The sequence below is a fragment of the Typopeltis vanoorti genome, chromosome 16 (genome assembly GCF_054136105.1).
Source record: "Typopeltis vanoorti isolate ZY-2024b chromosome 16, IOZ_Tvanoo_1.0, whole genome shotgun sequence".
Lineage (NCBI taxonomy): Eukaryota > Metazoa > Arthropoda > Arachnida > Uropygi > Thelyphonidae > Typopeltis > Typopeltis vanoorti.
Window position 1 is genome coordinate 80183123 of NC_143564.1, and position 19618 is coordinate 80202740.

A 19618-nucleotide genomic window follows, 5' to 3' on the forward strand; every position below is an offset into this window, starting at 1 on the left:
CATCACTTTTTGCATTTATTTCAGTATTTCTTGAAAGATTCAATTTCCCGATTCAAATTCACATACATTTTTCAGTTTACATAATAAATGAGTGTCTTATTGGCATTAATTCTAAAATGAAGAGGCTAAAACTAGTACTGCAATTTTCAAGGTTAGATATTATCTCAAGTTTTGGTTATGTTGAACAAAACATAAAAACATCATTTCCTCATAATACAGTTAACTATCACTATACAAATACCTTATTAAAAAAAAAAAAAACTCACCGTCTAACAAACTATTGAAAAGTTGCAATTTAATGGCCCAATGACAGGCACCATGATATGCAAAAAGAAATCAAATATAGCAAACGATCAAATATATAACAATATATATACAACTTATTGTGTGGTCCTAACAGTCAGATGAAAGTATGTATAACCTTCAAGAGGTATACAGGATACTATAAAAGTACTACAAAATTACATTCACATTACTAGCTTCCAAGCAACAATTTAATCACAACTTAATATGTGGTTTGTCAAGTGTGCAAAACTGTTAAATCATACATTTTGGTCTTCTATGGCACTGCACCAGTCAATCTAGAATTAGATTATGCTGCCTTCATGTTATCAAAGACCGTGTTGCTCACATTTCCTCATTATTAGATTTCATGGAATGAATACAGCACAGAGGAACAATAAAATATCTTTATTAGATCATTATGTATCATCTATGTAAATAAGACACTGCCAGGGATGCGGGCCCAAAATTATAAAAGTACATGCAAAAACACTCAAAACAGTAAGCAGAAAAAAATTATGCTAAAAGCATAAAGTCATATGAGGGGTGCTCTCTATGGGCTGTTGACTAACCTTAGCTATTGGATAGGATTTCACAAATCTTGGGAAGTTTAACACAACCATATTTGTTAAGATTAGGCTGGTTTATATTTGATGCAGTAAACTTGTATTTTAGGGGTGCTGTATAACTGAGAGGAGACCTCCACATAGCCTTTAAATGAATGCAGAGAACCAACCAGAGCTTCTGACTTAATGTCCAAATCCTCACCTTCTCATGGTGCACCCTGTTGGGTATCTACCTGGATACTAGATGAACGAGGATGGGCTGACAATTTGGGATTTAGCTGACCAAATTGTATTCTTATTGGGTTAAATCAAAATACAAAATTATGGTACAACATGACAAAATTTCATGCCAGCTGGGGCATCGAAGGTTAAACAAGGGCCCCATTGTTTTCGCCAGGGAACCAGGGTGAACAGCGAAGTCAGATACTGGAACAAATCTGAAAACACACCACAAATCAAAATCACTAGAGTTAAAGTACTATCAACATAAGAAGCTTGAATGGTGAAGAAAAGAAATGGAGCTAACTGAGGAATTAGATAAGTACCAGATCGACATAATAGGGGTGACCAAAACAAAAAAAACAAAAACTGGTGAGATCTTTCTGAGCAATAAATACAAAATTATATTCAGGCAATGACAATCAAGGTAGAGTGATGTTGGCAGATATCAGAATGGGGAACAGGACAATGACACTTATTTCTGCCTATGGTCCAACAGAAGGTTCTACTAAAGTAGAAGTGGAGGAATTTTTTGAGGCTTTAGACAAAGCAACTGACAAATAGAGGAAAAGTTGGTCCTTCTTGGAGATCTAAATAGCAGAGTAGGAAATGATTGTCAGACATATAAAAATATTTTGGGAAAATTTGGAGAGAAGAGCAAAGCTAATAATAAATTGCAAATATCTGTTGGATTTCTGCTCAGGACATGGTTGGAACATGGTGTTAGTAATAACCAGTCCCAACATAAAATGTGCACAAATTAACATGGAGAGAAGAGACAAGGAATAAGACAGGTCTCATTGACTATGTTATTGTCAAGTGATGTTTTATCCTTAGTGCAGGACACCAGAGTGTACAGAGGATTTGAAATTGGAAGTTATCACAATTTAGTCTTGAGCAGGATAAAATTGAATTTTATGCTGAAAAGAATAACATATAAGAAAGTTTTAAAGCGAATAAAAGTTGAGCAGCTCTCAGATGTGAACTGTAGACTAAAATACACAAACATTTTTCAAGAAAAAATGAAAGTGTTTGAGAACAGGAACCAAACCTTGGAGATTCAGTAGCAAGCCTTTAAAAAAACATTGATTGATTCGGCCAGAGAGGAATGTGGTGAGGTTGTCTGCAAAGATAGAAAAATCAGAACTCCATGGTGGACACAGGAAGTTAAAGAGACAGTGAAGGAAAAGAATAAAGCATATCAAAAGTACTTGGCAAATAAGTCAGCTTGTGCTCCTAGAGAATACAGAGACAAATGTAAGGAAGCTAAGCTGTGTAAAACTAGCTAAACAAAAGTCATGGGAAGACTTTGGTGTAAGAACATAGAAAATAAATATCAAGAGGGGGGGGGGGTGGCAAGATATTCTGGAGGTTGTTGAAGAAGCTTCAAAATGGAGGAAAGAGTGTTGTTTCATGTCACCTTTATCAACAACATTGATAAAGGTGACATGTAAACTGGCGAAAAAAGATATCCTTGAAGTATGGAGTAATTACTTTGAAAAATTGCTAAATGAAACGATCAGTGATAGCACTGTGGTACAAAACACTCAACAAGCATACATTCAGGAATACTTATCCATCTATACTTGAAGTAGAAAAAGCCATCAAACACTTGAAATGTCGAATGGATATTAGATGAGAAATGCTGAAATATGGAGGTATAAACATCTTACAGTGGCTACACTGCATAGTTCAGAATGCTTGGACAGAGGGATGAATTCCCGATGATTGGAGTAAAGCTCTCATAGTACCCATATATAAAAAAGGAAATAAAACTGAATGTGAGAATTACAGAGGTATTTCCCTACTGAGTGTTCCTGTTGAGAAATCATGGGAATATAACAAAGATCTGTATTTAAGTTTTGTAGATCTCGAAAAGGCATATGACAAGGTGCCAAGAGAGAAGTTATTCAATATGCTACATTTATATGGTGCCTATGGGGCATTATATCAAGCAATACTTAATCTTTATTTGAGTTATAAGTCAGCAGTTAGAATTGAAAGAAGTACAGGAAGGTGGTTTAATCTTAAATCTGATGTCAGACAAGGATGTACATTATCCCCTCTCTTATTCATTATTAATGTCAGCTGTTTTCTTTATGCAGACGATGTTATACTTCTAATTAAATCAACTACAAGTCAGCAAGATTCCCTGAGTAAATTGAATAACTGTTGTAATAGAGATGGTATGAAGGTCAGCAATAACAAAGATAATGAAAATAGGCAGATGCATTGAAAATGTCAACTGCATTGTGAATGAAGAACCTGTGGAACAAGTAAGTATTTCAGCTACTTAGGCATGATTTTTAGTGAAGATGGTAAATTAAATATGAAAATAGACTACAGAATCAACAAAGCTGGTATGGTTGGAAGTCAATTGAATAAATTCATATTGAATAAGAGAGAAATTAGCCAAAACACTGTATACAAGACAGTGTTCAAATCAATTTTAACTTATGGATCTGAGAGCTGGGTCGGAAGTAAAATACTCGACCAAAGACTAGAGACTGCAGATATGAGAGTCCTGAGAAAGATTAGAGGCGTGAACAGATGGCATCAATGGCAATATCATATTAAAAACGAGGATATTAGGAAAGAACTTGACATTATCAGCATCCAGGAATGCGTTAGCAGAGCTAATCTCAAGTGGTATGGTCACTTAAATAGAATGGGAGAGGAAAGATTAGCAAAACAAGTGTTCTCTGCCAGGTTGGCAGGAAAACGACCCATAGGAAGACCAAGATGTAGGTGGATTGATACGGTAAAAGTGCCTTAGACGACAGAAATATAAGATCTGATAATGTTGAAGTCTTGACAAGTAACAGACTGATTTGGAAGAAAATTGTAGATAGGAAGTTAGTAATGATGTAAATTTTTCATGTAGTATTATCATATCCTGTACACTCCTTGAGGGTACATGTTAGGAATGTAAAAAAAAAAAAAAAAAAAAAAAAAAAAAAAAAAAAAAAAAAAAAAAAAAACAATTTTAAACTCTAAAAGTATGAGGTGTGAATGGAACCGTACACTACAGGAAACATTGCTTGCAATCAAGTTACATACCAACTAGGCTTGAAGAATCTTTAGAAGAATTGGTAAAATCAATTGTACGAAGACAAATCAAGGGAAAATCAGGACGCAGTTTCCTCCGTGAATTGTAACCATTATTACTATTACTATTATTACCGCGTCGTTAGACTAGTGACTTTGCGCTTCGCAACAATATGCTTGGGGAAGGAGTGTCCCAGGTTCGATTCCCGTTGTAGATGTGAGGAATTTGAGGATCTTCCTCAGGCATAGCCAAGTTAGCCGATCTTGGACGCGGTCAGTAGGGTTTTTTCCGCCAGTTTATCTGGCGTTTTTCATCCCGCAAACAGGCAAACCAGCCCGTGAACATACGCCTCTACAGTCAAAAATATGCCCCCCCCCAGCGGCAGACCAGACGACAGGTCGGTTGGGAGTAGTACTAACAAGAAGTCGCATCTGAAGTAACACGCAGACCCTGCATGGAAAGCGGGAATAACGCGTAGAAGAAGAAGATGATGATGATGATAGCAGCAGATTTGGTACACCAGCCTAATCTTAATAAATATGGTTAAATTTCCCAAGATTTGGGAGCTTCAAATGCCACCTAAAAGGAAAGGCCATATAACAGAACCCATAGAGGGCACTACTCCGTGACAGATGAAAAACAGGATCCAATAAACTTGTATTTTATTGCTCCTCTGTGCTATATTCATTCCATTAGACCTAATAATTTGGAAATGTTAGCAAAACAGTCTTTGGTATCATAAAGGCAGAAAAAGATTCAAGAAAATTCTCATTCTAGAGCGACTAATGCGGTGCCATAGAAGAACAAAATGTATGATTTAACAGCATTGGAGATTTGACAAACTACATATTAATTTGTGATAAAATTGTTGCCTGGAAGCTAGTAATGTTAATGTAATTGTGTGGTACTATTATAGTATCCTGTATACTTCTTGAAGGTTACATACATTCAACTCACTGTTGGGACCACACAAACAGTTTGTTATATATTTGATTTCATTTTGCATATCATTGTACCTGTCACAGGCCACTAAGTTGGAACTTCTCAGTAGTTTGTTAGAAAGTGAGGTTTTTTTTATAAGGTGTTTGTATAGTGATAGTATATCAGGAAATGATTTTTTTTTTGTTATGTACAACATACACAAAACTTGAGACGATATATATAACTTTGAAAATTGCAGAAATAGTTTTTGGCATTTCATTTTAGTAATGACAATGAGACATTCATAGGACATAGGGCTTTTAGTCTAATTTTTTTCCACTTATTGTTTTGAGTTTTTTTTACTAAGTAATTTAAGGAAATTACAACTTCACTAGGATATACATTAAAATAAATTTTAATATACCTCAATATTTCGGCAATGTCACGTTGCCATTTTCAAGAAACTTAAGAACAAGACATGTGCACGCAGGCACAACAAACAGTAAATGAGGAAGAAGCAGGAAGCTATTATTTCTCCTAAAGTCCTGATGGTGCCTCCTAGCGGGCAATGTTGGTATTCTTGGGCGATTGGGTTGAAGGTCTTCTGATCTAGGTTTCCCAAATTTGAGGCAGTCTCATGCAGCCAAATTTGTTGAGGTTTGGATTGTTTCTTAGGGCTGAAGCTGATTCCATGAAAAGCCTTTCATACCTGTATTTACTACGGTGTACTATTGTGGCTTTCTTCCACTGTATTCTATGGCAGGTATCCAGTGCATGGTACGCAAGACCAGAGTGGCTGTACTGGTGAAACTAGATGTAGTCCTTGTGTTCTGAAATTCTGATATTGGCTGTCCTGCCTGTTTGGCCAAAGTAGGACAGCTTACAGCTGCAAGGGACCTGGTATACACCAGGTAGGTCTATGGGGGGGGGAGGTTGGTCTTTGGTAGAGCGGATAAGGTATGCCGATTTTTTATATGGTCTGTAACAAGAAGCTAAGTCATGTTTTTTTAGGATTTTTGTAATTTTTGCCTCGGTGCCTCAGATATAGGGTATGGTGATGGATTTAGAGTAATCCTTGTTGTGAGGGGTGGGTTTACTGGTTTCAATATTTTTTGGATTTTTTTTTTGGGGGGGGGGGGAGGGGGAGGGGTAGCCATTGGCTGAGAAAGTGTTGAGAATATAGTTTAGTTCTGTGGTTAGGGCACTGTCATTTGAACAGATAAGTTTAGCCCTGCTGTGTAGTGTCTTAATGACTCCATATTGTTGCAAGGAGGGGTGGTGGGATTGTTGGTGAATGTACCTGCCTGCATGGGTGGGTTTTCTATAGACTGAGAAAACCAAGGTTCCATTAGGCTGGCAGGTGACTAGTGTGTCTAAGAAAGGAAGGCAGTTGTTTTTTTTTCTTCTTCCAGGGTGAATTTGATTCTGGGGTGTTTATACGTGTTAGGAAGGAGAGAAGTGCATCAGAGCCATGCGGCCAAATAGCGAACACCATCATCAACATAGCGAAGCCAAATGGTTGGTTTTTGTGGGGCAGAGTTTAAGGGTTTCTCTTCAAAAGTCTCCAAATAAAAGTTGGCCAAGGGTGGGGAAAGTGGAGAACCCATGGCTGTCCCTTTTATTTGTTTGTAGAATTTTCCTTGCCAAACAAAATAGCCCGAGTTCATTGTGAACTGAAATAGGGCTATGATATCGGGAGGAAATTTAGCTTGGATTAGCTCTAAGGATTCTTTCAGTGGGACATTTGTGAATAAGGAGGAGACATCAAAGCTGATCATTATGTCAGTGTGTTTGAGTGTAAGGTTTTCTATGCTGGCTTTGAAGTGGGCTGAGTTTTTTTATGTGTGAAGGTGTGTTGCTAGTATAGTGTGTGAGGGCTTTGGCTAAATGTTTAGCTAGTTTGTATGTGGGGGGAATCAATGCCATCCACTATGGGACGTAATGGCACACTTTCTTTATGTATTTTTGGGAGTCCATATATACGTGGGGGTATGGAGTTAAATGGTTTTAATTTGCTAGTGACTTCTACAGGCCAAGAAGAGACCTTCTTAAGGAGCCTGTGGAGTTTTCTAATTTGTGAGTTAGTGGGATTGTGCTCATTTCTCTCGTGTCCATATTGTTTTGAGTGTTTGTGTGTGCTTTTACAATTCTGAGACCATGACAATGTTTTTGTATTTCTGTATCCATGACAATGTTTTTGTGACAGAGGAAATATACGATCTAATAAAACTGTATTTTATTGTTCCTTTGTGCTGTATACATTCCATTAATTTAAACCAGCACATAAGCCTAAATACTGGACTTCTAACATTTTCTCTCCCAGTCTTGAATGATAATAGTCCAATATCTTTCTGATATCTTCATTTTTAATCATTTTGCCATTCAATAACCCAAGTTACCTCAGAATTTTCATATGGTCTCTAATATTTCACCAACCATTTTATTTCCAAAATCATTTTCACATTCAAAATTAAAATCGGTTTACATAACATCTTGCATACTGAAAGGTTCATTTTTTGGCTTTCTCCTGTACATCATAGAATTAATCATAAAATTTAATCAACTGACACTCCATCAACTCAGCTTATTCTATTATCTATTTCTTGCTATCTTTGCTAAAAACATTGCCTAAATCATGACTATCACTTGAAAGAGAGAAAGAGACCTGATGCTATATTTATAGCACACAACCATTTAACCAATTTATAATAAATAACAGAAAAGTCACCACCAAAGCTTCATATGCACAAACAATGCTACTATAAAGGAACTGGGGGTAGTCCTTGTGTTTTACCAATCCTGATATTAGATGCTGCCTGGTTGACCATAGTAAGACAGCTTACAACTGCACAGTACAAGTATGAGTACCATGTTCTTGAAGAGGTACCACTCACACTGAATCTTTGAAGGGGGGGGGGGGAGAATGGAACCTCTGCTCTGAAGAGAAAACATGGCAATAGTCACTTCAGTCGCCCAATAAGAAGTCACCTACTACTTAGTGGGTCTAGAAGGCATTCCCTCCAACAAGAAAGGCATCCCCCCTTTCCAGCAAGAATATTGGCCGAATAAGACAGAGTGCTCTTTGATAAAAACAAGTTACACTATTAGTTTGACAAATGGCATGAAAAGGCTGTATACTGCACTTCATCTATTAGTATACCATGCATTATGAGATATTAGCATTATTATTAAAAGAGACCTCCAGGGAGTCAGAGACTCACTGAGGGAGGCCACGTACTACACACACCAGCTACCATACTTATTCTTGAATTCATTCACACTGCTTGCACTCACAACATCCAATGACAATCCATCCCAATCACGCACTACCCTATGAGAGAAAAATCTAGTCCTCACCACCCTTCTTAGTGGCCTTCATTCTCAGCTTCCAAGGATGCCCTCTCGTCCTTTCTCCACCCTTTATAAATTGAAAAATTTCATCAACTGAAATCCTGTATATGATTCTGAAATCCTTTCAGAAGTTTGTAAGTCTCAATCATATTCCCCCTTTTTATCCTGTCTGCTAGTGTCTGCAGTCAACAAACTCTCAATCTGTCTTCATAATCAGTATTCCAGAATCCTGATATCATTTTTAACACTCTCCTTTGTACTCTCTTCAATATATCAGAATCACAACGAAAACCAGGAGACCAGACCTATGCACAACAGTCCAAGTGAGGTCTTATCAAAGCCTTGTAAAGAGTCAAAATAACATCCTTATCTTTACAAGTGAATATTTGTTTCAGCATTGCAATTATCTTTTGAGTTGTATTTGCAATCTTTGCCACATGACCCCTGACTTTCAACTTCCTATCTATTAACACCCCAAGATCTCTAGCCTAATCCGACCAATATAATACGACATTGGATATTTAATCATGCCAAAGTGAATGACTTTACATTTACTGACACCCATTTTCCCATGCCCACAATTCCAGCCTATTCAAATCATTCTGCATGTACTGCATATCAGCAGCATTCCTGATTACCCTACCTATCTTTGCATCATCAGCAAATAGCCGTATGTCGCTTATCAAATCCTTTCCAATATCATTAATGTACAGATTGAATAACAGTGGACCAAGCACTGATCCTTGTGGTACACCACTAGTTGTCTTAAATCTTGCAGACTCACATCCCCTGTATACCACTTTTTGATATCTGTCAGTCAGCCTCCTCTTATCCATGCTAATATTCTATAACCTAGACCCATTTTCTCCAATTTATGCAACAGTCTGCCAGTCAGCAATGCTGCATTCTGTCAAAAGTCTTAGCAAAATCCAAAAGTATCATGGTGTGTCCATTCCCCTTGTTTAGTTCAATGGTAACACTGTTATATAATGTGAGAAAGTTGCTAAAACATGACCTTCCCCTAGTAAACCCATGTTGTTCATTGCAAAGTAGAGATTCACTGTCAACCCATTTCTGAATGAGAGCCCTAACCAATTTTTTCAAAATCTTCACCGCCACTCCTGAGATACTAATCATTCGATAGTTGGATACATCTGTCTTTGCACCACCCTTGTGCAATGGAATTACTATACATTCCTTCCATTCCTGCAGAATCTTCCCTGTTCTGAGACTCATATTAAACAGCCTAGTCACAGGAATGGCCAGTTCAGCTCAACACTCTTTTAGCATACGTGCTGATATACCATCAGTCCCTATTGCTGAATTCTTATTCAATTTGTGCAACAGCTCTAATATCTCAGCCTCACACACCTGCGTTTCTTCATCTAGTGAAGAGGGAGCAGTGAGCTCAATGTTGTGTTCACCATTTTGATAGCTTTTAATAAAATGGCCACTCACAAACTGAACAACCTCTTCTGCACCTGTAACCCTCACTCCATCTGGAGTTATTCTTTCATATTCATTCTTTCTTTTACTCGCAGCACATCAACAGAATTTTTGTGGGTTGTCTTTAGCACGCAGAGCCAGTTTCTTTTCATACGCAGACTTTGCTTTCCGTACAACAGTTCTGACTATTCTAGTCTGCTTATAACATTCATAATGGATGTCATCCTTATGCACACGGTATTTCTTCCACATCGTCCCTTTCTTATGAATCTCTTGCTTAATAATTACACAACCATTTGACTCCTACTCTATTTATTCTTTGAACTCTCAGGACACATTCTAATATCACGTCATTCAAGTGTTGTTTAAATGCTTTCCATGCACTCTCGATATTCTTTCAATCCAGCAACCGATTTCATTCCACTGAACTCAGTATACTCCTCAGTTAGTCATAATTTCCTACTTTGTAGTTCAGCATGTAACCTTTTCTGAATGAGCATTCATAAACTTAGTCACTTCCCAAGTGAGTAGAACATGATCACTGTCACCAACCAGAGGCAGAATAGTTACATCTTTAACTGAAACGCCCTCTGACACTATAATCAAATCTAACACTTTTTGCCCTGAAGTTCCTTCTGTCACATGCTGCTTGAGGAAATCGTCCCGCAACAGCTCAATAAATGCATTTTTATTTTCTCATGAAATTCTACTGCTACCGAATCAATATTTGGATAATTAAAGTCTCCCATTATGATTACTCTTTTCGCACTCATCTTTTCTATTTGGTGATGTATTTCTTCATCACTAGCAACTGATCCATCAGGTCTGTAACAACATCCCACTATGTAATTAGTCTTGTTAGATTCCACCTCACACCAGATGGCTTCAAACTCACTGCCACATGAAATATTGTTACTAGTATTACTACAATCATAGATCTCAAATCTAACTGGATTCAAGTCATCCAATATAATTAGCAGCACATCCCCTCCTTTCCTATCCTCTCTATCCTTTCTATTTCTATAATATTTCTATAGAAATATTACATATCTATAGCATGTGGCAGTGAGTTTGAAGTATGTCACAACCTACAATCCAAGGTCAAAACATATTGACTAAGGCAACAAACTCTATCCCTTTGTTTCTGATACTCCTAGCATTTGTGTAAAGACATAATAATCTGTTTGTTCTTTTGTATTGTCTTGTGTCTGCTTGACACAGTTGGACAACTTGCACCTCTCTATTATTCTCTAATGCATTACACATGTAGACATCTTTGCATGCAAATGATGGGTCCAGACCAGACGAACACAAACCTGAAATCGTTCTCTCCTCGTCAACATTTCTATGACAAAGCCCATTCCAGTCATTAACACAGTTATATAACATTGTCGCTCTTACACTCACATTCACACCATTCCTCCCTTTATAATTTAGTTTCTCTGACTCTCTGTGTTAGGTCTCATACCAGTTAATAGTTTTTCTAGACTCCTGATACCAAATGCATTCAGGCCATCCCTCTTATACAAATTCAATCTTCCCTCAAACTCACTCCACACACATCCAAAAACTCACATCCATTCCTTCTGCATAGCCTATGCATCGAATCGTTTGCCATCATAGCCTTCATCTTAATTAATTTTTATCATAGCGAGGTAAAATACTAGCGATTTTTACGTTCTCACTCTTACCTCTTCCAACAACCCTTTCATGTCCTCTTTTATACTGAACATATTGCCAATTAAATCATTCATACCTACTACAGCTACGATTTCATTTACTTTTCTTTTCTGTTTTTAAATTGCTTCTTTTATATTCTTAATTTTCACTCCAGGAAAACTCGATGTAACTCACTCATCTATAGCATGTTTTATTATAGAGTCACCATACCAAATAACTTCTTTCTTTTTACTAACAACGTCACTTACCTGATTTCCGTTATTTCCTGACTCACCTGTTTCCTTGCTTTGTTCTTTCTTATTTTCCTGTTTAATTTTATTTTTCTCCCTCTGTTCATTTAAATGCCTCTCGACTTTTTGCAATTCCCGCGTCGTCTCTCTGATGATCTGCTTCAACTTCGCTATTTTGGAGGTATAACTCAATGAAATCAACTGCCACTACATATAGTCATGAAGATGGTTCATGAACTAGTTTGCTATTGTTTGAAAAAAAAAAATAAGGAGAAAATTAAGAGTTTCTGGACAAGTATAATTTACTGTCTTTCCTAGCAACAAAAACTTTCTCTAATTCAGAGTACAGTAATAATATGAGGTCCGCTTAGTTAGCCTAGTGGCTGTGTGCTTATCAATCATATGCCTGGGGAAGGAGTGTCCTAGGTTCGATTCCCATTGGTGTCGTGAGGAGCTGAAGGATCTTCCTCAGACATAGCCAAGTTAGCCCATCTTGGGCGTGGACAGTAAGGTTTTCCCCCAGTTTATCCTGGGGTTTTTCATCCCACAAAGCAGGCAAACCAGCCTTGAGAACTCAACACTACAGGATATAGATACACCGGGGCATAGGGCTGACCACCTTATCCTGTGGACGGTTTGAGGTCTGATGATTAAATAAACCCTCGACACCGCAGGGTAAAAGAGAGTAAAAGGAAGATGATGATGATGAAGATGAAGTAATAATGACTTAAGTCAATAGGTTGCTTTTAGTAGCGCTCATTGATGAGTGAGCTTTCCTTAAGAGTAAGCTAGGTTTTTGCTGGCCACTGACAGCTAGAGGCAAGGTTTGATACAGTGGTGAGTTTTTCCCAGCTGCTTAGTAGAGTGAGTTTGGTACAGTGATGTGTTGTCCAGCAAAACCAAAGCAGAATATCCCACAATGATCCCAGTTTAGAGAGATGAATTTAAGAATGATTTTTTAGATCACCTTGCAATTTTTTTCACTAATTAGAGACTAGACGGCTTTGGGTAATGTTCTTGGCATGCATAATATTATATGTGCTCCATGAGAAGACAGTTTGTTAAAGCACCCTTTCTCAAATCCTGAAAAGAAAATTTCACCATCATCAAATTCCTGACATGTACCCTCAAGGGGTGTACAAGATATGATGGTACTAGATGAAAGACTTACATCATTCTATCCTATCTACAATTTTCCTCCAAATCAATCTGTTACCTGTCAAGACTCCAACATTATCAGATCTTATATTTTTATCTTCTAAGGCACTTTTTACTGTATCAATCTACCTATATCTTAGCAGAGCTAATCTCAAGTGGTATGGTCACTTAAACAGAATAGGAGAGGAAAGATTAGCTAAACAAGTGTTCTCTGCCAGGTTGGCATGAAAAAGACCCAGAGGAAGAAAATTTCACTTATATTAAAATACCATAATTTTTCTAAAACACTAACAATCAACTTATGTGATAGGTCTGGGCATGTGTAGACTAATACCTATATATGTATATATGAAGTAATTTCCAGTAAGCATGATAAACAAGTTGTCACTAGATGATGAAAAAGTGCATGATGACATATTACATTTACATCAAAGATTATTAGTAAATGGCTGCAATGATTATTTCACAGGAAATTACAAACCTTCAAAGACTTCAAAAACTTTTACTTGTTGAGATTTCTAAAAGAATTGCTGGCATCAAAAATACAACAAGAAGAATAAATTGAAAAAAGTGGGGCTAATAGAAGAATTATAGAAAAACCAAGCTGCCACAGATGACATATCTGAGACTAAGACCAGAGCAAGTGAGGTCCTTCTATATGATAAGGTAATCAATATAAAATTATAAATTTTCACTACCTTTAAAGCAAGAAACATTTTATTAACTATACAATATCATTATCACTTACTTATTGACAGGAGCAACGATACCAGACCCATCGGCTCCAAGTCCCTGTCCCTCTGTCCAACCTAGCTTCTGTAACATTTGATAACCAATATTGTCTGATTTCAATTTGAAGTCTTTATAGTCAGAGAGATCAGGAGCACGGCCTTCTTTTACAGCTTCCCATTTTTCCATGAACTTTTCTAATTCTTCAGGAGGTAAGAAATCTCCAATATGATGCTTTCCACGGGCACTCTCAGTTAGCTGATCAGCCCAAACTATAACAATAAATTTTTATTTTAAAACTGACCACAGCTCAAATCAAATAAGTGCTTGATAAAACTACTGCAAATCTTTTAAAACCACACACACACATGCATGAACATAGAGAGAGTAACCAGATTTACTTACCTGATTTATGTTATGCACTAACTTACCTGATTCTCTACTTTGTTGTTTCTTCATTTTGCTGCTTAATATTCTTATTCTCCCTGTGTTCTTTTAAATGCTGCCTAACTTTCTGCAATTTCTGCATCGTCTGTCTAATAATCTGATTTAACTTTCAATTTTGGAGATTAAATCATTTTCAACGTCCTTCTTAAGCAGGACAAGCCTTCTTGTTATTGACTTCACTGTTCTTGTTAGCATTCAGTTTCTTGTGAATTTTTTAATGCCATTTTAAACTGTACCAAATTTTACAGGCACACTAAATACACCAACAATTCATGTAGCCTCCTATAGAGGCTACATTGTGAGTTGTCAGGAAACATCAATCCTCAGAAATCCCAATTTACAATCCAGGTCTCCTACAACAGATACATGTGTTTAATTTATTGTGTTACCTCTGTGTCTTACAAGTGTTTCCCTGTATTCCGTGAAGATGTCTCAATGACAGAAGAAATACTGGAAGTAAATAGTTTTTAATCCTTTCTTAGTGCTGTTCATACACCATTAAATATCCAACATGTCATTTTCCTAGCACTTAAGCCTTAACACATGGTTAAGGTGTAAATGTTTATTTCACACCATTATAATCTTTGGGATTGATTTTCTATAAATGAATCCTTTAAAAGATGTGCAACTAATGCATCTATTAAAAACGGAAAGTTATTATTTTCTCTTTTATAATGAAATGCATTTTTGGATGCTGCCAATTTAAATACAGTAAAAAGGTATATGATATGAATGGTGGAGTCAAACAGCAATCAATAATAATAATAATTGCTAGATGAGTTAGTGTACATTAGGTTAGTGTACTCAGATTAAAGGTTTGAGATAAGGCAACCAGAGTAGGTTATTGGTTTCACAATCTCTTATGTGGGATTGAAATATATAAATGGGATTGCTCAAAGATCAAAGCTAGATGCTGTAAGAATATTTTATATATCTTGTATGATGCAGAAAAAAAAACTAGGTTTCTGCATCATACATATGACAATGTCCAATTCTCACTTTCTAGTGGTATGCCCCATTATTCACCTTAATCATCAACAAATGAGGGCTCACAATGAGATTTATTTTGCTGACCAAACTGGATTCTTTATTACCTTATGATGGTATAACATGACACACTGTCATGCCGGCTAGTGCATTCCACAAATTAAATAAGTCTCCTGCTTTTTAGGATAGGCACTATTAACATTAGCAGTATCAACAGAAAAGAGGTAACTATTAGAGAAAGTACAGAAATACTATGTGAACATGAGAAAAAAGAGACAACCAAATGAGATACTTAAAAATAATAAGTATTACATAATACATCTAGGTAAATAAGAGATAGCTATAGTATTCAACACAAAGTACAAAGAGAAACTTGTGTGACAGGCAATTTCAAGAAGGATGAGGAATGCAAATTTCAAAATGGGACATTGGACAATGAGACAATTATTTGTACCTAAGGTCATAAAGCTTCTAGTAGAAAAGTAGAGGAACTTCTCTATAAAAGACTTTGTTAGATGATGCTTTATGCAAAATGTGTTATGCCTCTTAAATAAATCCTGCACAAAATCTGCAGGATTCTGTAACTAAGTTCAATAACTGCTGTTACAAGTGTAATGAAAATTGACAAAAAAAATACACACACACACACATATAAATTTATATATATAATACATATGTATATAAAGGCAGGACTATGGAAAACATCAACTGCATTCTCAATAGAGAACCTACGTACAACAAACAAAATTTAGCTATGCAGTACAATTTTTAGCAAAGATGGCAAATTAAATATGGAAATACAGGAATTCCTCACTTTACATAGTTCTGAACAACAGGATTTTCAAATTAACATGGTTAATAAATTCAGTTAACATGTTTCATTCATGCTTGTCCAGATGAAACTCTTCAGGCAATGTGTAACTTTCTCATATCATTAAATAAAGTATAGAGATAATAAGTGTATGGCCTACATTTAGTGACAATTAGTGCAATTAGAGACAGCAGGAATGAAAATATCCCTATATAATGAAAAGCACCTCCCCTTTCACAAAGTCTTCATTGTAGTGCCAAACAAATATTTAACTAAATACATTGTCCTAACATCCTCTTTCAGTTTTCAATTACAATATTCAGTTGCAGAAAATATGTGGTAACATCCACGTATATTGCAATCAATGGATACAGAAATCAAGCAATTTATGTAAATTTTCAAAAGCAAATAAAGATTTATAACTAGAAATCAGAATTGTATTTGAGATTTCCTATATCATTAAGACAATTTACAAATAGAGTTTAACCAAAAATATTCAAATTAGCATGCTACATACTGTACAATGAAAATGTAAAAATGCACTGCCCTACATGGAATAGACATAATATATCACCAAGGGAATAACCACCTCACTAAGTCACTCTGAATTAATTTATTGTTTTATGTCAAGAGTTACTTTATAATTTCAAATGACGCATACAATTTTGTTACAGAGTGTAAACAGACATACTGTACGTATGTACTGTGAAGATTGTGGTATCAGTCACCACTAAATAAATGTGTTGAGTAATTCCTTACTACCTTATTATAAAATTACCCTTCAACTCTGACTAGTGATAAAAGGACCAGTGAAATAGCAAGTTCCAATAATAAAAAGAATTGAAAAGTTATCACTTTACAGAAAAAAACAGCAGGTGATTTTGGATTGAATGAGGCAATAGTGTGAACTCATCTCATTCAGTAAATATTCGGGTATTATTAAACACATTCAGAACAATTGAGTGATAATGACCTCACCACTCAATCATCGCATTAATGAACAACACACATACAAAGAATAACATAACTTTAAAAAGCATATGAATCATTGTCTCAAGCACTAGAGTCTTTAAAACAGCAACTTATGAATACTGACTAATCTTGATAGCAGTATACAAGGCTGCCAAAATGTAGACAAAGCTATGAGCTGTTACTTTTGAGATGTACATACAGAAAAGGAGCAAAAGCCAGTGCAATCTACCTCATTCAAACATTTCTCATAATTTTCTTTTAAATATATTTTATTATTTTTAAACATATTAAAAACATTTTATTATCTTTTCTAGCTATATTTATAGTAAAAATTATAAGCAAATGTATTTTTAAAAACTTTAGTAAACATTCTGAATGACCATGTATGAGTTAATTTTTTTTCATTGCTTATTATATTCGATTTACATGGTTTCACTTAGCACAGTGCTTTCACAGTATACATTAACTGTGTAAAACGAGGGATTCCTATATACAACAGAATAAACAAAGTTAATGTATCGTGTGAAAGCACTATGCTAATTAATATGGTATAAGACAGAAATCAGCAAATACACCAAACTAGCAATATACAAGACAATGTTCAAACTAATTATAACTTATGGATCCTCTAAGAGTTGGGTTAGAAATATAACATTCAATTAAAGATATGAGAATTTTGAAAATCCAAAGGGAGGAAAACAAATGGCAGCTGGCATATTAAAAATGGAGATATTAGGAAGTAACCTGACATTGTTAGCATTCAAGAATATGTGAACAGAACTAATCTATAGTGGTATGGTCACCAACACAGAGAGAGAGAGTTAGCAAAGCAGGTGTCTGATATGATGCAAGAAAAAACATGCACAGGAACAAGCACTAAAGTGGATCTCTGAAGTAATAGTGTGTGGCAAACTATTCAAAAATGGGTATTGACACTTTTGGAGACCTGAAAAAGTGATTTGACAGAATAAATTATTTTCCATTATATTCACAGGACTTTGTTTCTTGATGATACTTACATAGTACCTTCATAATATATCCTGTGAAAGCACTGTGCTAATTAATATGGAATAAGACAGAAATCAGCAAAAACATCAAACTAGCAATATACAAGGCAATGTTCAAACAAGTTCTAACTTATGAATCATCTAAGAGTTGGGTTAGAAATATAACATTTGATTAAAGATATGAGAATTATGAAAATCCAAAGGGAGGAAAACAAATGGCAGCTGACATATTAAAAATGGAGATATTAGGAAATAACCTGACATTGTTAGCATTCAAGAAAATGTGAACAGAACTAATCTATAGTGGTATGGTCACTAACAGAGAGAGAGGGAGAGAGAGAGAAAGAGATAGAGAGTTAGCAAAGCAGGTGTCTGATATGATGCAAGAAAAAACAAACACAGGCACAAGCACTAAAGTGGATCTCTGAAGTTATAGAGTGAGTAAAGTATTGTAAAATGGGTACTGACACTTTTGGATACCTGAAAAAGTGATTTGACACAGTAAATTATTTTCCATTATATTCACAGGACTTTGTTTCTTGATGATACTTCATCATCATCAAATTCCTGACATGTACCCTCAAGGGGTGTACATGATATATGATAATACTACATGAAAACTTTACATCATTACAAACTTCCTATCTACAATTTTTCTCCAAATCAGTCTGTTACTTGTCAAGACTCCAACATTATCAGATATTATATTTCTATCATCTAAGGCACTTTGTACTGTATCAATCCACCTATATCTTGGTCTTTCTCTGGGTCGTTTTCCTGCCAACCTGGCAGAGAACACTTGTTTTGCTAATCTTTCCTTGCCCATTCTGTTTAAGTGACCATACCACCTGAGATTAGCTCTGTTAAAGCATTCCTGGATGCTGACAATGTCAAGTTCTTTCCTAATAGCCTAATTTTTAATATGATGTTGCCATTGATGCCATCTGTTCACGCCTCTAATCTTTCTCAGGACTCTCATATCTGCAGTCTCTAGTCTTTGGTCGAGTATTTTACTTCCAACCCAGCTCTCAGATCCATAAGTTAAAATTGATTTGAACACCGTCTTGTATACAGTGTTTTGGCTAATTTCTCTCTTATTCAATATGAATTTATTCAATTGACTTCCGGGTCAAAGCTGTATAACTGAGAGGAGACCTCCACATAGCCTTTAAAGGAATGCGGAGAACCGACCAGGGCTTCTGACCTAATGTCCAATCCTCACCTTCTCGTGGTGCACCCTGTTGGGTATCTACATTGATACTGAACGAACGAGGATGGGCTGGCAATTTGGGATTTAGCAGACCAAATTGTATTCTTATTGGTTAAACCAAAATAAAAAATGATGGTACAACATGACAAAATTTCATGCCGGCTGGGGCGTTGCCCGGTTAAACAAGGCCCCCGTCGTTTTCGCCAGGGAACCAGGGCGAACAGCGAAAAGTCAGCTACTGGAACAAATCTGAAAACAAACCCCAACTCAACATCACCAGAGTTAAAGATCGGTACTATCAATGTAAGAAGCCTGAATGGCAAAGAATTGGAGCTAGCTGAGGAATTAGATAAGTACCAGATCGACATAATAGGGGTGACTGAAACAAAAAAGACCAAAACTGGTGAGATCTTTCTGAGCAATAAATACAAAATGTTATATTCAGGCAATAACAATCAAGGAAAAGAAGGAGTAGCCGTAGTATTCAACACAAAATACGAGGCTAATCTTCTTGAATGGCAGTCAGTCTCAAGTAGAGTAATCTGGGCAAATA

At 36.0% G+C, this 19618-nt stretch overlaps 1 protein-coding gene across 1 annotated transcript in view; it reads right to left on the minus strand.

The window, feature by feature from the left end:
* Nucleotides 1-19618, minus strand: part of LOC150098155 (SURP and G-patch domain-containing protein 1-like) — a 292494-nt gene that overhangs the window by 14045 nt on the left and 258831 nt on the right. Inside the window, exon 10 of the mRNA XM_090406236.1 lies at nucleotides 13651-13903. Coding sequence (XP_090262362.1) covers nucleotides 13651-13903 — 253 coding nt within the window. The remainder of the gene's footprint in view (nucleotides 1-13650; nucleotides 13904-19618) is intronic.